This window comes from Mirounga angustirostris, unplaced genomic scaffold (assembly GCF_029215605.1).
Source record: "Mirounga angustirostris isolate CCGP_5_RB_7025 unplaced genomic scaffold, mMirAng1.0.hap1 SCAF_4, whole genome shotgun sequence".
In the NCBI taxonomy this organism is placed as follows: Eukaryota; Metazoa; Chordata; class Mammalia; order Carnivora; family Phocidae; genus Mirounga; species Mirounga angustirostris.
The window spans coordinates 113,240,374-113,258,371 of record NW_026991712.1 but is presented as its reverse complement, the minus strand read 5'-3'; the positions used below and the strand labels follow the sequence as shown (position 1 = coordinate 113,258,371).

The 17,998-nt window shown below is 38.1% G+C and overlaps 1 protein-coding gene across 7 annotated transcripts in view; it reads right to left on the bottom strand.

The window, feature by feature from the left end:
• The window catches only part of EVI5 (ecotropic viral integration site 5), a 201,250-nt gene that overhangs the window by 152,178 nt on the left and 31,074 nt on the right, over positions 1–17,998 (bottom strand). For all 7 annotated transcript variants that reach the window (XM_064588815.1, XM_064588816.1, XM_054512745.2 and 4 more), the window contains one exon: positions 13,829–14,058. In XM_064588815.1, the coding sequence (XP_064444885.1) occupies positions 13,829–13,977 (149 nt within the window). In that variant the 5' untranslated portion in view covers positions 13,978–14,058. The remainder of the gene's footprint in view (positions 1–13,828; positions 14,059–17,998) is intronic.

Below are 17,998 nucleotides of genomic sequence, written 5' to 3'. Positions count from 1 at the left end.
AGAGACAGAGAAAGAGAAAATGAAAGTCTCAAAATGTGAACTCGAAAGGAGTATAGATTTTGAGTAATCCACACAAGAACAAGGGTGACAACCTTCTGCTCCTTTTATTTCTTGAAATTCTTACTTGTCAAAACCTCTTTTCTGAGCATCTTTAAACTCTAGTAATTATTCTTTAGATATTAACATATACACAGGGCACATCTGGTATTCCCAAATAAACTGTGAATTACTTGGGAAAAAGTTCATCTATATCCATACCTTACTCACAATAATTTTTAATATAGTGGTTTGTATATTTTAGTTGTACAATAATTATTGATCACAACCATAAAAATAAATTCAACTCTGGTCACTTAAAACTCAGCACCAAAAGTTATCTTTTGTGCAAACTACTTTTCCATGTAAGAACCAAGTCAAAACTTACAAATACTTTATACCCTTTAGCACTATCTATAAGTGCTTATTAGGCTATTAAAATTTACTGTGACTAGATTTCTGTATGTTTAAAACTTAAGTACTTAAGACATACAAACAACACTTGGCTCCAACTTCTAGAGATGAACCACAATGTGAGATGAAAAACACACTGGATGGGATTAATGGCCAATTAGACATGGCAGAAAGAAGTATCAGTGAACTTGAATACACAGCAGTAGAAATTTTCCAAAATATGAACAAAGTCTCACTGAGCTGTGGAATAACTTCAAGAGGGTTTAATATTTGTGTAATTAGAATCTCTGAAGAGGAGGAAAGCAACAAAAAAATTTTGAGATAAAAATGGTCAAAAAGTTTCCAAATTTGAAGAAAACTGTAAATCTACAAGAAGTTCAACAAAACCCCAATATAAGAAACAAGAAGAAAAGTACAGGGGCGCCTGGGTGGCTCAGTCGGTTGAGCATCCAATTTTTGGTTTCGGCTCAGGTAATGATCTCAGGGTCCTGGGACTGAGCCCCACTTTCGGCTCCCTGCTCAGCAGGGAGTCTGCTTGTCTCCCTCTCCCTCTGCCCCTCCCCTCGCTCACACGCTCTCTAAATATATTAATTTAAAAAAGAAAAGTACAATAAGGCATCTCTCAGAATTAAACTGCATAAACCAGAGATAAAGAAAAAAAAAACTATTAAAAAGAGACAGGCAAAAAAAAGGTACATTATATACACAGGAACAAAGATAAGGAAAGGATCAGATTTCCCAATGAAAACAATGCAAGACAGAAGTCAATGAAACATCATTAAAGTACTGTGATGGTGGGGGGAAGAACTGCCAACCTATACACAGAAAAAGTATCTTTAAAAATCAAAAGAGGGGTGCCTGGGTGGCTCAGTCACAGCTGAATGTCCACCTTCAGCTTGGGTTGTGATCCCGGGGTCCTGGGATCAAGCCTGGCATCAGGCTCCTTGCTCAGTGGGAAGCCTGCTTCTCCCTCTCCCTCTGCTTTCTGCTCCCCCGGCTTATGCGTGCACACTCTCTCTCTCTCTCTCTCTCTGTCAAATAAATAAATAATAAAATCTTATAAAAAAAAAAAGAAAAAAACAAAAACAAAGACTCAAACATGTAAGAGCAGCCCCACACTACATGAACTTTTAAAGAAAGTCCTTCAGACAGAAGGAAAATTGTATCAGTTGGAAATCTAGAGCTAAAGAAAGAACCAAAGAGCTCCAGAGATGGAAACTATATATGTAAATACATGAGATTTTTTCTTATTATTTCAATCTCTTTAAAAGATAATTGGCTTGGGACGCCTGAGTGGCTCAGTCAGTTAAGTATCTGACTTCAGCTCAGGTCATGGTCCCAGGGTCCTGGGATCGAGTCCCACATAGGGTTCCTTGCTTGCGGAGAGCCTGCTTCTCCCTCTGCCTGCCTCTCTCTCTCTGACAATTAAATAAATAAAATCTTTATTAAAAAAAAGATAATTGGCTTGAAGCAAACATCATAATATAGCATGGGGTTTACAATATATATAAACGTAAAACGCTTGACAAACCTACCATGAAGGACTGGAGAGGAGAAATGGAAATGTACTATTCTAAGTACTTACACAACGTGTGAAATACTATGAGATCCCTTTAAGGCAGACAGCGATAAATTAAAGATATCTACTACAAACCTTAAAGAAACCAGTAAAGGGCGCCTGGGTGGCTCAGTCGTTAGGCGTCTGCCTTCGGCTCAGGTCATGATCCCAGGGTCCTGGGATCGAGTCCCACATCGGGCTCCCTGCTCGGCGGGAAGCCTGCTTCTCCCTCTCCCACTCCCCCTGCTTGTGTTCCTGCTCTTGCTATCTCTCTCTCTGTCAAATAAATAAATAGAAATCTTAAAAAAATAAAAAAAAAAAAAGAAACCAGTAAAAAAAAAAAAAAAACAGTTATAGCTAATAAATCAACAAAGAAAATAGACTCATTAAAAAATATTCCATTATGGGGCGCCTGGGTGGCTCAGTCTTTAAGCGCCTGCCTTCAGCTCAGGTCATGATCCCAGGCTCCTGGGATCAAGCCCCACATCGGGCTCCCTGCTCAGTGGGAAGCCTGCTTCTCCCTCTCCTACTCCCCCTGCTTGTGTTCCCTCTCTCACTGTGTCTCTGTCAAATAAATAAATAAAATCTTAAAAAAAAAAATTCCATTAAGTCAAAAGCAGGCAGAAAAATAAAAAGGAAACAATATAAAACAAAATGACCGATGTAAATATAAGCCTATCAATAATCACATTAAATATAAATTATCTATTTTCCTTAAAACCCAGAAAACACTATGTTAAATGAAAGGAGCCAGTCACAAAAGACCACCTATTGTATGATTCCATAATGAAATGTCCAGAATAGGCAAACCCATAGTGATAGAAAGTAGATTGGCAATTACCAGTGGCTGGAAGGTAAAAAGGGGAGACTAATGGATACTTTCTTCTGGGGGGGTGATTAAAGTGTTCTGAAATAGGATAGTAGTAATGGATACACAACTTTGTAAATATACCAAAACCCACTATATTTGTACACTTTAAAATGGTGAATTTTAAACTTATAGAATAAGTTAAAAATACAGTAACAATACGATGAAAATACAGGGAAAAAAACCAGATGAAATATTAATAATAAATCCATCCCTGCAAGAAGATTGTAATTCCCACATCACTCCATGAGGTCTGGGTACGTGATTTGCTTTGCCCAATAAAATCTAAGTAGAAGTTATGTGGATCACTCCCTAACCGACACTTTAAGGTATTTCCACTCTTTCTCTTTTCCATTTGCTGCAAGTCTGGTTGTTCCTGGATAGGGGCAGGTCATTGGTCCTGGAATGAAGAAGTGTGGAACAAAGATGTACTCAACCTGTAGCTTGAGATGAACATGAAATGTGAGGAAGAAATAAAGATTTGTTGGGGCGCCTGGGTGGCTCAGTTGTTAAGCATCTGCCTTCTGCTCAGGTCATGATCCCAGGATCCTGGGATCGAGCCCCACGTCGGGCTCCCTGCTTGGCGGGGAGCCTGCTTCTCCCTCTCCCCACTCCCCCTGCTTGTGTTCCCTCTCTTGCTGTGTCTCTCTCTTCAAATAAATAAAATCTTTAAAAAAAAAAAAAAGAAAGATTTGTTGGTGTAATTTTTTTGAAAGTAAATGGTCTAAACATTCCAATTAAAAGGCAAAGATCGTTGGTTTATATTTTAAAAAGCAACACCCAACTATATGCTGCCTAATGGACAAACTTTAAGGATGAAGAAAAATGAAAGGATGGAAAAATATATAAAATTTTAACACTATTCAAAAGAAAGCTACAATGACTATATGAGATAAAGTAGATTTCCTTTCATAAGATTTATTTATCTTTCTTTTAGAGAGAGAGAGAGAGTGTGCAAATGAGAGCATGGGTGAGGTAGTAGGGAGGGAGAGAGACAGAGACAGGCTCAAGCAGACTTCCTGCTGAGCCCAACATGGGGCTCAATCTCATTACCCCAAATCACGACCAGAGCCAAAACCAAGAGTTGGACCTCCAACTGACTGTGTCACCCAGGTGCACTGAGATAAAGACAATTTCTTTTCTTCTCTCTCTTTTTTTTTAGGATTTCCTGTAAGGAATTTTATTATTTTCTTTATTTAAATTCAATTACTTAACATATAATGTATTACTAGTTTCAGAGGTAGAGGTCAGTGATTCATTAGTCCTATATAATAACCAGTGCTCACTACATCACATGCCCTCCTTGACATCCATCCCCCAGTTACCCCATCCTCCCACCCCTCTGCCCTCCAGCAACCCTCAATTTGTTTCCCATGATTAAGAATCTCTTATAGTTGAGCACAGGCTGCTGGGAAGATGGCAGAGTAACAGGACCCTGGCTCACCTCTTGCCATGTGGCTACCTTAGAAAACACCCACATCAGCATAAATAACCCAGAAAGCAACCCAGACTGGCAGAACAGGCTCTCCATAGCCAGATGTGGACAAGAGGCCACAGTGAAGCAATTCCACTCCCTCCAACTGCTCTTGGCAAGATCCCATCAAAGCACTGCCACATGCCTGGCAGTGTACAAACAGCCCAGACAAGGGTCAACACCACTCCAAAGTGAGTCCTGCTCCAAGGAGAGGAGAATATAACCACACACCAGTCTGACTGTGATGACAACAGTGGGTTGGGAACAGGCAGCTGGTCTGACTGCAGGCCCCACCCACCAAAAGCTTCTCAGGGCACAACACAGGGAAAGTGTCCTGCAGTTTGATGCTACTTCATCTCTGGCAAACACCTGGTCTTACTCAACTCCAAGCCCAAAGCAGCCCTGGATGAGCCCACTAACAACAGAGGCACCAGACTCTGTCCACAACAGGCAGAAAGCCATCGCAGACTGAACTGAAGGCAAACAGAGCTCCACTGCGATGGCAGGACACCCCTATAGCAACACACAAAGGAGATACCCCTGAAGCACCATTTTCTGGTGAAAAGGAGACATGGTACTACAGGGCACTACAGGACCTCTTCATAAAGCCACTACTTTCAAGTGCGGGAGATGTAGCTGACTTTCCTAACACATAGAAACAGACACAGCAATAGACAAAATGAGGAGATAGAGGAATATGTCCCAAATGAAAGAGCGGAACAAAATCATAGCAAGAGACCTACACAAAATGGAGATAAGTAATATGTCTGATAGCAAATTTAAAGTCATGCTCATCAAGAATGCAGCGGAGAAGTCAGCAGAGAAAAAAACAATTGTATCCATAACTTAGGAACTAAAATTTCTGGAGGAAAATGAAACATGAGCATGTCCTCATATGTTTTTCTATCTTTAGTTATCACTTTGCAAACATAGTCCTGGTGAGTTACCTAGAACCTTTTTTTTTTCTCTTTCCAAAATAAAACTCTATGTCCTAAATTCCATTGGCTCTCCCATAAAGCAGAGGAGCTTGGCATATTCAAGATTCTCGGTTGCAAGTGACAGAAAACCCTGTACCGACTGGCTTTAAATAAAAAGGAATTATACAGGTTTGCTTCACCAGAGCATCCAAGAGGTGGCACTAGTTTCAAACACAGCTTTTTGGGCGCTCAAATGCCTCCAGGTCCTGGTGTCTCCATCCCTCTTTGCCTCCTCTAACCCACAGCAGCTGCCGCAACTCCAGGCGTACATCTCCTCGCTCGGAGATCCCAGTGGAAAAGAGCTCATTAGCATAAGCCCATAGCAAAGTCTGGGTCTGTCTCTGATTTCACAGTCATGATGTGCTATAACAGTCAGGACACTTGGTTCTAGTTCTGACACTATTCCTAGAATTTGTACAATGATGTTGGGAAGTCATTTGCTCCTCCCATGCCTCAATTGTCTCATTTGCCAAATAAAGGGATAAGATCTCAAAAATAAATAAATAAAATAAAGTTATGTCATAAAGATACTTGCTAGAATTGAGAAAGGAGTGCAGGACCTCCATGACACCCTCCACCAAGAGACAGGGAACCTAAAAAAGAACCAATTAGAGTTACTGAACTCACTAAATGAAAATTAAAAAGGACTACCTGGGGGCGCCTGGGTGGCTCAGTCATTAAGCATCTGCCTTCAGCTCAGGTCATGATCCCAGGGTCCTGGGATCAAGTCCCACATTGGGCTCCCTGCTCAGCGGGAAGCCTGCTTCTCCCTCTCCCACTCCCCCTGCTTGTGTTCCTGCTCTCGCTGTCTCTCTCTGTCAAATAATAAAAAAAAAATCTTTAAAAAAGGACCACCTGGAATAAAGAGCAAACAAGAGGAAGTAGAAGAACGGATCAGCAACCTGGAGGACAGAGGAATGGAAAGTAATCAAGCTGAGCAGATGAGAGGGGGAAAAATCCTCAAAATGAGAATAGACCAAAGGAACTGAGCAACACTGTCAAGCATAACAGTTGCATGATAGGGATCCCAGAAGGAGAAGAGCGAGAAAAGGGGGCAGAAGATTTATTTGAAGGGGTGTCTGGGTGGCTCAGATGGTTAAGCATCTGCCTTCAGCTCAGGTCATGATCCCAGGGTCCTGGGATCGAGCCCCACATTGGGCTCTCGGCTCAGTGGGGAGCCTGCTTCTCCTTCTCCCACTCCCCCTGCTAGTGCTTTCTCTGTGTCTCAAATGAATAAATAAAATCTTAAAAAAAAAAAAAAAAAAGATTTATTTGAAGAAGTAATAGCTGAAAACTTTCTGAATCTGGGGAAGGAAAGAGAAATCCAGATCCAGGAGGCACAGAGAGGCCCCAACAAAACCAACCCAAAGAGGTCTGCACCAAGACACAAAGTAAATAAGATGGCCAAAAGTAGTGATCAAGAGAGAATTTTAAAAGCAGCAAGAGAGAGGAAAGCAGTTATGTACAAGGGAAACCCCATAAGGCTATCAGTGAGTTTTTCAGCAGAAACTTGGCAGGCCAGAAGAAAGTGGCATGATATATTCAAAGTGCTAAAAGGAAAAAAATCTACAGCCAAGAATACTCTATCCAGCAAGGCTTTCATTCAGAATAGGAGAGAGAGTTTCCCAGAAAAACAAAAGTTAAAAGCAAAACCAGCCACGTCCCTGTCACACACAATGCCATCGGCCTGTGGGTCCCAAATCCACAATCCAGCCATCCTCCTGCCTCAGTCAGCATGCATGGCCTGCCAGCTGCTCAAGGCTAAGTCAATACATCTTCACCACAGATTGACAAGGATTCAAACTCTTCCCCTCAAATTCCAGCCCCTGTTCAAGTTTGTGCACAAAAGTGGGCATAATTATAACAGTAGAATGAAGCAATCCAAATAGTGACACTAATTCTGTGGAATATATAATGGATAAAAGGAGTGTGCTAGGCTGAGAATATCTCCAACAAGCACGTCAAAGAACAATACATACAGCATGATTCTCGTTAGTAAAAGAAACAAACACGGGAAGAATAGAACAAGACCAAATCAGAAAGGGAGACACCCCATAAGAGACTCTTAATCACAGGAAACAAACTGACGGTTGCTGGAGGGAAGGGGGCGGGGGATGGGTAACTGGGTGATGGGCATTAAGGAGAGCACTGGATGCAATGAGTACTGGGTATTATATAAGACTGATAAATCACTGAACCCTACCTCTGAAACTAATAATATATTATATGTTAATTAATTGAATTTAAATTTAAAAAAAGAAACCCCCCCAAAAAAGAAGAGTCTCTTATGGTTTATCTCCCAATCTCTGATTTCATCTTGTTTTATTTTTTCCTCTCTTCCCCATGATCCTGTTTTGTTTCTTAAATTCCACATATCAGTGAGATCATATGATAATTGTCTTTCTCTGATTGACTTATTTCACTTAGCATAATACCCTCTAGTTCCATCCATGTTGTTGCAAATGGCAAGATTTCTTTTTTTTTTTTTTTGATGGCTGAGTAGTATTCCATTGTATATATACCACATCTTCTTTATCCATTCATCTGTCGATGGACATCAGGGCTCTTTCCATAGTTTGGCTATTGTGGACCTTGCTGCTATCAACATCAGGGTGCAGGTGTCCCTTCGGATCACTACATTTGTATCTTTGGGGTAAATACCCAGTAGTGCAATTGCTGGGCCATAGGGTAGCTCTATTTTCAACTTTTTGAGGAACCTCCATACTGTTTTCCGGAGTGGCTACACCAGCTTGCATTCCCACCAACAGTATAGGACAGTTCCCCTTTCTCCGCATCCTCACCAACATCTGTCATTTCCTGACTTGTTAATTTTAGCCATTCTGACTGGCGTGAGGTGGTATCTCATTGTGGTTTTGATTTGTATTTCCCTGATGCTGAGTGACGTTGAGCATTTTTTCATGTATCTCTTGGTCATATGAATGTCTTCTTTGGAGAAATGTCTGTTCATGTCTTCTATTTCTTGACTGGATTATTTGTTCTTTGGGTGTTGAATTTGATAAGTTCTTTATAGATTTTAGATACTAACCCTATATTTGATAAGACATTTGCAAAAATCTTCTCCATTCTGTCAGCTGTCTTTTGGTTTTGTCAATTGTTTCTTTTGCTGTGCAAAAGCTTTTTATCTTGATGAAGTCCCAACAGTCCCAATTTTTGCCTTTGTTTCCCTTGTCTTTGGAGAAGGGTCTAGCAAGAAGCTGCTGTGGCCAAGGTCACAGAGGTTGCTGCCTGTGTTCTCCTCTAGGATTTTGATGGATTCCTGTCTCATATTTAGGCCTTTCATCTATTTTGAGTCTATTTTTGTGTATGGTGTAAGGAAATGATCCAGTTTCATTCTTCTGCATGTGGCTGTCCAATTTTCCCAGTACCATTTGTTGAAGAGACTGTCTTTTTTTTTCATTGGACACTGTTCCCTGCTTTGTCAAAGATTAGTTGACCACAGAGTTGAGGGTTCATTTCTGGGCTCTCTGTTCTGTTCCACTGATCAATGTGTCTGTTTTTGTACCAGTACCATACTGTCTTGATGATTACAGCTTTGTAATAGAGCTTGAAGTCCGGGATTGTGATGCCACCAATTTTGTTTTGTTTTGTTTTTAATAATCCTTTGGCTATCAGGAGTCTTTTCTGGTTCCATATTAATTTTAGGATTATTTGTTCCAGCTCTGTGGAAAAAAGTTGATGGTATTTTGATAGGGATTGCATTGAATGTATAGATTGCTCTGGGTAGCATAGACATTTTAACAATATTTGTTCTTTGTATCTTCCTCAATTTCTTTCTTTCTTTTTTTCTTTCTTTCTTTGTATCTTTCCTCAAATATTTTAAAAGCATAGTCTTCTGAGTATAGGTCCTTTGCCTCTTTGGTTAGGTTTATTCCTAGGTATCTCATGGTTTTTGGTGCAATTGTAAATGGGATCGACTCCTTAATTTCTCTTTCTTTTGTCTCATTGTTAGTGTATAGAAATGCAACTAATTTCTGTGCATTGATTTTATATCCTGCCACATTGCTGAATTCCTGTATGAGTCTAGCAATTTGGGGTTGGAGTCTTTTGGGGTTTTCCACACAGTGTATCATGTCATCTGTCAAGAGTGAGAGTCTGACTTCTTCCTTGATTTGGATGCCTTTGATTTCTTTTTCTTGTTGTCTGATTGCTGAGGCTAGGACTTCTGTGTACTATGTTGAACAACAGTGGTGACAACAGACATCCCTGCGATGTTCCTGACCTTAGAGGAAAAGCTCTTAGTTCTTCCCCACTGAGAATGATATTCGCTGTGGGCTTTTTGTATATAGCTTTTATGATTATTGGGGTATGTTCCCTCTATCCCTACACTGTGAAGAGTTTTAATCAAGAAAGAATCCTGTACTTTGTCAAATGCTTTTTCTGCATCTATTGAGAGGATCATATGGTTCTTGTCCTTCTGTCCTTTCTTTTACTGATGTATTGTATCACACTGATTGACTGCAGATGTTGAACCACCTTTGCAGCCCAGGAATAAATCCCACTTGCTTATGGTGAATAATCCTTTTAATGTACTGTAGGATCCTATTGACTAGTATCTTGGTGAGAATTATTACATCCATGTTCATCAGTGATATTGGTCTATAATTCTCCTTTTTGGTGGGGTCTTTGTCTGGTTTTGGGATCAAGGTAATACTGGCCTCAAAGAAAGAGTCTGAAAGTTTTCCTTCCATTTATATTTTTTGAAACAGCTTCAAAAGAACAGGTATTAATTCTATAAAGTCAATTTCTAAGCAAACAATATTACCAGGGATGAAGGCATTTCAGAGGGCATAACAATCCAAATGTTTATATACTTAATAATACAACTTCAAATTACACGAAACAAAGACTAAAAGAATTTAAAGAGAAACAGACAAATCCACAATTATAGTTGGAGGTTTCAGTACTCCTCCGTCAATATCTGATATCACAAGTAAATAGAAAAGAGCAAAGATATAGAAGACTTAAACATTATCAATCAAATTTAATTGATCAACATTAACAGAATACTCCACCAAACAACAGCTGAACATACCTTCTTCTCAAATTCACATAAAATGTTTACCAAAATAAGACCATATTCAGGACCGTAAAACAAGTCTCAATAAATTTAAACAGCTATTGCTAAAGCAGGGCTTGAAAATAAATGTACAGCACCAAACATTTATATTAGAAAAGACAATACGAGGACAGAGATATTACATAAAAATGTCAAAAATCCCAAGACAACTACAGATCAAATCCACTATGACCATAGATAAAAAATTCTAAATACAATTTTAGATCGAATCCAACAATATCTTATAATATGGAGCAAAATATTGTCTTATAAAGACAATATATCATGACCAAGTGGGTTTATCCCCGGAACGCAAAGTTGGTTTAACATTCAAAAATCAATGTAATTCACCATATTGGACTATAAGAGGAATACCAAATGATCATTTCAATAAATGCAGGAAAAGCATTTGACAAAATCCAACACCTATTTTTTTTAAACTCGAAGAAAACAAGGAAGAAAAAGGAACTTCCTCAATCTGATAAAAGCCATCTACAAAAACCTACAGTTAACATATTTAATGCTTTATCCCTAAGATCAGGAAAACAAGAATGTATGTTCACCACTTATATTCAAATTTGTACTCAAGGTACTGGCCAGTTGCAGTAAGGTAAGAAAAAGAAATAAAGGCACCCAGATTGGAAAGGAAGAAGTAAAAGTGCTTTATTCACAGATGACATGCTCATCCACATACAAAATCTCATGGAATCTAAAAACAACATAACCTACCAGAACAACAAGTTTAGCAAGGCAGCAGGATACATAAGGCAATATAGTTCCAATCAAAATCTTAAGAAGTATTTTTGTGGAAATTAAGAACTTGATATAAAATTCACATGGGAATGCTAGGTTCCAAAGTAGCCAAAATGGGAGAACTAAGTTGGAGGATTAACACTACCTGATTTCAAGATATAAAGTCACAGTAATCAAGACAGTACTGTATGGGCATTAAGTGAGAAAACAGATCAATGGAACAGAATAAGTCTAGAAATAGGACTATACATACAATAACCACTAATTTTTGACCAAAGCTCAAAAGTACTTAAGTGAAGAAAGGATAGCCTTTTCAACAAATGGTACAGGAACAATTAAATATGCATATTCAGAAAATGAATTTTGATCTATACTTTGCTCCATATACAAAACTAACTCAAAATGGATCAGACCTAAACATAAAACTTAAAACTATAAAACTTTTGTAAGAACATATGAGTCAAGCTGTGTGACCTTGAGTCATCAAAATTACAAACCATAAAAGAACAATTTCAAATTGGACTTCATCAAAATTTAAAACTTACGTTCTTCAAAAGATACTATTAAGAGAATATTAAGCTGCAGACTGGGGAAAAAATATTTTAAAAGCATATATCTGATAAAGAACTATATCCCAAATATACAAAGAACTCTTCAAATACAATGGTAAGAAAGCAAACAACGTAATTTTTAATGGGCAAAATTTCAAACAGAGAAGATATGTCAATGGCAAATAAGCACATGAAAAGATGCTCAACACCATTAGAAAATGCAAATTAAAAATACAAGATACCAATACCTGTTAGAATGGCTAAGATTAAAGACTAACCATACCAAGTATCAGCAAGGATGCAGATGAACTAAAAATTTCATATACTGATGGTGGGAATGTGATAAAGTATAGGCTCTTTGACAGTCTGACAGTTAAATGTGCACCTATCATATAAACCAGCCATTCCAATCCTAGGTATCTGCCCAGAAGAAATGAAGTATACATCTATGTACACAAAGGCTTGTATACATAAATAATGTTTATAGCATTTCATAACAAAAAGTGAATAAACTACAATATAACCATACAACAGAATATGACTAAGCAATTAAAAATGAACTATTCATACACACTACAACATGGATGAATCTCAAAATAATTATTCTGACTAAAATGCTCCGTTTAAAAAAAATACATATTATTCCATTTCTATAAAATTCTAGAAAATGCAAACTAATCTAGATCAATGGCTGCCTGGGGATGGGAAAGGGGATAACAGATATGTTCATTTTCTTGACTTTGGTGATTATTTCACAGATATATACATATGTCAAAACCTATCAAGCTGTACACCTTAAGTATGTGTACTTTATTATGTCAATTACATGTGAAAAAAGCTATTAGAAGTTGTCTCTGTAGGAAGCCTGGGTAGCTCAGTTGGTTAAGCGTCTGCCTTCGGCTCAGGTCATGATCCCAGGGTCCTGGGATCAAGCCCCGCATCAGGCTCTCTGCTGTGCAGGAAGCCTGCTTCTCCCTCTCCCTCTGCCCGCTGCTCCCCCTGCTTGTGCTCTCTCTGTCAAATAAATAAATAAAAATCTTAAAAAAAAAAAAAAAGAAGTTGTCTCTGTTATTACCCTTAAAGCCAGTGGTAGTATATATCTTGACTGAACATAAAAGGGGACTCTTCCAATAATTCTTTTGTAGCTGATGGCTGAAAGAGCTTCTGATAATAATATAGTGAAGGGCACACAGGGTCTAGAGTATACATTCTCAACAAACAACTATTCTATTTCATTTCCATTAAGAGAGAAGGATACTTCACCTTCTATGAATAAACTGAAGAGATTTCCCACTCTAAACCATAAATCAGGTATCTATCCTAAATTAAATTACTTTACAAATTAACCAAAGGGGACTAGTTTGAGAGTTTAAATCAAAAATGGTAGTTTTAGGGGCACCTGGGTGGCTCAGTTGGTTAAGCATCTCCCTTCAGCCCAGGTCATGATCGCAGGGTCCTAGGATCAAGCTCCATGTCTTGTCAGGCTCCTTGCTCAACAGGCGGTCTGCTTCTCCCTCTCCCACTGTCCTTCCCTCTCCGCGCCCCCCCAACCCCAGCTTGTGCTCTCTCTCAAATAAATAAAATCTTAAAAAAAAAAAAAAAAAAAGATAGCACCTGGGTGGCTCAGTTGGTTAAGCAGCTGCCTTCGGCTCAGGTCATGATCCTGGAGTTCCGGGATTGAGTCCCACATCGGGCTCCCTGCTCAGTGGGGAATCTGCTTCTCCCTCTGACCCTCCTCCCTCTCATGCTCTCTGTCTCTCATTCTCTCTCTCTCTCAAATAAATAAATAAAATCTTTAAAAAAAAAAAGAAAAAGAAATGGTAGTTCTATTTGCCTTAAAAAAATTCTAAAATTCAGGAAAAATTTAGGGAATTTGCTATATTAAGAAAACAAAGCTCTAAAGCTATCTGAGCCAGAAGAAAATTTTAGTACAACTTTAAGACCAACTCCTCCAAAAAAGACTTGAATACTTTTGTTAAGTAATTTTCATAAACAAGGAGCCAAAGACTAGAAAATAAATATTCTTAATATGAGTAAATTTTGATTATGGCACATATACATAAATGAATGGCTGAGCTCATATAACTACAGAGAAAGAAAAGCTGAGCAACCTCACTCACCTATTTTGTTCCTCCAGTTTAGCCAGGAGTTCTAAGTCGTCTGGACTCAACTGTGAAGGAGAAGATGGTGAAAGGGCTGGCGTGGATAGTGTGGTAGATGAGGATGTAGTATGTAATGAGGCAGATGGACTTGCCACCTGACTGGCCATCTGACTGACTGTATGTGATACTGTGTTCTTCACCCATGAGAGAGTAGAACTCAGCTTTTCTGCAACCTTGTCTGTCGCCACCTATGGATAAAAATGAAAGTTGAATATATTTTAGTTTTACTGCATTCATTACCAAGAACGTGATAACCCTATTTTTAATTAATAGCCACCATCACAATAGTTTCTTTGAGGTGATACAGGTAAAACCTACTTTCGCAACAATTATCCTAACACCTGGCTTTTGGAAAATATTTCAGTTCTGCAACATGAACAAACGAAAACAGTGTTTTCCAAACTACAGGCTAAAATCCATCAGGGAGTAATAAAATCAATATGACAAGGAATGCTAGCATTTTTAAAAATGAAAAAGAATAGAAAATATCAGTGTAAATATATACTGTCTTATGAAATCGTTGTTTCAGTTACATATATGTATTAAAACTATGTACTACCTGTACATATATCTACGGGTATATTTAGTTGGAATGTAAAATGTATTCTCTAGTCAAAAACATTTGAAAGCAAAGGTATTAAAACATGTCCACTGGGTGATGAGGATAGGGAAATGCTGTAACAGGATTAATAATTCAACAAAAACTGGGGTTGCTTAGCCTAAGTAAGATGTAAGGAGATCCATGATACCTATCTCCAAACAGCTAAAGAGTATTTTTATAGAAAAGGGACTTTTTCTACAGGAACAAAATTATGATAAATGGTTGAGTTAGTAGAGTGGGAGAGATTCAAGACACAATTTTCACATAGCTGGAAATATTCAGAAATAGAATGGGAGGCCTAGAAAGAGTAGACATCCCCACCAATGGCTATAATAAAGCAGCTATTAGAAGAGCCAAATGTCAGAAGTTGAAGATAACTTTCTGTTTTAAGTGGGCAACCAGAATTTAAAAAACCCTTAAGATCCCGCCTATCTCTAAGATTAAGTGAATGACACATATGTCCATAAAGTCATCATAAATTATATCCAGGGGCGCCTGGGTGGCTCAGTCGTTAAGCGTCTGCCTTCGGCTCAGGTCATGATCCCAGGGTCCTGGGATCGAGCCCCGCATCGGGCTCCCTGCTCCGCGGGAAGCCTGCTTCTCCCACTCCCCCTGCTTGTGTTCCCTCTCTCGCTGTATCTCTCTCTGTCAAATAAATAAATAAAATCTTAAAAAAGATAATTAAAAAAAAATAAATTATATCCCTCTCCTAAGCAGATACATATACAAATGCAGCTGAAAAATAAAATATACATAAATAATATTCAAACATGGCATTATCATTCACTAATGAAAAACATAATAGCCATATTTGAATACCTATATAAAACTAAACATTCTTAATGATACGAGTTTACAAAATAAGGTGTTAATAGGCTTTTTAAGGGACTGTATTTTCTAAAAACTATCATGAAAAGAGCTTCTTGATTGTGAAGTACTTAGATATATAAAAGCTAGAAACTATGACATGCTTTCATGAGCTTTGAGAAGATCTTAAATTTTATGTCATAGGTAAATGGCTAAAGCATTGTAAATTATTTTCCGATTCAGCATACTCTCAGCTAATCTTAGTTATATATAGCAATTTATACACACAGAAATTAAAATACCAAGGCATACAATCCCATCGAGACTATTTTAGCAAACACTATTCTCCTCATGGGTTGCCCAAGACTTTTTTTCTCACCTCAGTACATAGATGACTCTCTATCCCTCTGTGCCCAGTTCCTCCATCTCAACCCAGCAGGATACTTTGATATAAGCAAAGGATAAAATGGAAAAGGGATTCTAAGGCCATAGTTAAGCAACTCAATATGAGGCTGGAACTTCTAAGACAAAAATTTGATTATAAGTGCTGAAAGGGCCAAAAGTTTTATTAACCTCTCATTTTCAGGAACTCATTTTAGAATTTACTTCTCTTGGAAACAGTAGTATAAAAGGGATAAGGGGACCCTTACTGTTGGGGGAAGAATCCCCAAGAAAGACAAGCAGGCTACAGTATGGGACCCAAGGAAAAGAAGCCAGGGGCAGACCATTTAGGCTTCCAGGCAAAAGAAGTCCTCGCCAATGCACAGACCAGCAGCACAGCTCCTCAGGGCAAAAAGCCAGAAAGGAACCAAAGAATAGGAGCCATAGTAGACCACAAGATAGCCTATTGTGATTTGTTATCCTATTGATCTTTTCTACATAATTACAACCACAAATTCAATTATCAAGATGGCACTAATTTGCATCCCCAAATCACAGTAAATAGAAAACCTAACACATAAAATGACAGAAAAATGTTACCCCTTATTAATACCAACCATTAATTTCAGATATGCTTACAACTTTCAAAAATTAACACTTCACATTTCCATTATATAAAAGTTCCTTACTAGAGTTAACTGTAGGAAAGGCAAAAGATTCCTACTATTTGCTTTCATTTATTAAAACAAATTTATCATACCCCTTCCGCACACTGTAGCAACAGCCTTCCATTTAAAGAGTTTGGAATAACGAAGAGCACAATCCTGACATCCTTTCAATTTTGCTGAAATTCAGCTGATATGAGATTCAATCTAGAACTACTGAAGGCTCACTAACTCATCTTCATATGTTAAATACTGAAATATAACCAGAGTATTTAATTGCAGTTGCATTTTAATAAAGTTTAATATTCATGGTTCTAGAAATCCCATAGGATTTTTTCATGTATCATGACATGTTCTATTTTTCCTTTAACTCTACAGTACTTTTCCAAATCTCCACCCTGTCACGTCTAAATCTCCTTCCCTCATCCTATGGTAAACTGAGGTCATGAAGACATAGTAAATCTGACAATGACATCACAAAGTTCCTGTCTACCTCATAGAGGGGTTATGCATTTATTTTTAAATATGAACATACTTTGAAAAGATCAAAACCATTATTAAAAATGCTTAGTAATCAGGGGCACCTGGGTGGCTCAGTCAGTTGAGCATCTGCCTTCGGCTCAGGTCATGATCTCAGGGTCCCGGGATCAGGTCCCACATCGGGCTCCCTGCTCAGCGGAGAGTCTGCTTCTCCCTCTCTTCCCCACTTGTGCTCTCTCTCGCTATCACCTTCACTATCTCTCAAATAAATAAATAAAATCTTTCAAAAAAAAAATGCTTAGTAATCAGGCACAAATGACCACATATTGTAGGACTCCACTTATATAAAATGTCCAGAATAGGCAAACCCAGAGACAGAAAGTAGATCAGTGGCTTCAAGGACCTAAGGGAATGACTGCTAATGTGCATGGGATTTCTTTTTGGAGTGACAAAAATGTTCTGGGTTTGGACTGTGGTGATGGTTACACAACCTTGTGAATATACTAAATGCCACTGAACTGCACACTTTAAATGAGTGGATGGATTTATGGTATGTGAATTATTATCTCAGTTGTAAAAGGGCTTAGTCAATCTCAGGAAACTACATAATATATGATTCCAACCATACAAAAAAGGCAAAACAATGGAGACAGTAAAAAGATCAATAGTTGCTAGGGGTTGGGAATACGGGAGAGATGAATCCTCTGCCTAGAGCACACAGGATTTTTAGGATAGTAAAAATATTCTGTGTAATACCATCATGATGGATATGTGTCATTACACATTTGACCAAATCCATACAATGCACAACCAACACTAAGAGTGAACCCTAATGTAAACTACGGATTTTGGGTGATTATAACTGTCAATGTAGGTACATCAATGGTAACACATGTACCACTCTGGTGGGGAATGCATGTTGGGGGGCAGGGAGTATATGGGAAATCTCTGTACTTTCCACTCAATCTTGCTATGAATCTAAAACTGTTCTAAAAAAGTAAAATTTTAATAAAATAATAAAGGTTAGTAGGAATCTTAGATATGACTACAATATTTGAATAGGATTTCCCATGAAAAACAATCATGGTTTCTCTACTGCTCTGTATTTTATAGTAAGTTATAAGGATGGTTTTAACTTCCAAAAATGACTATTTTTATTTCTTTTTTAATTTTTAATTTTAATTTTATTTTAAT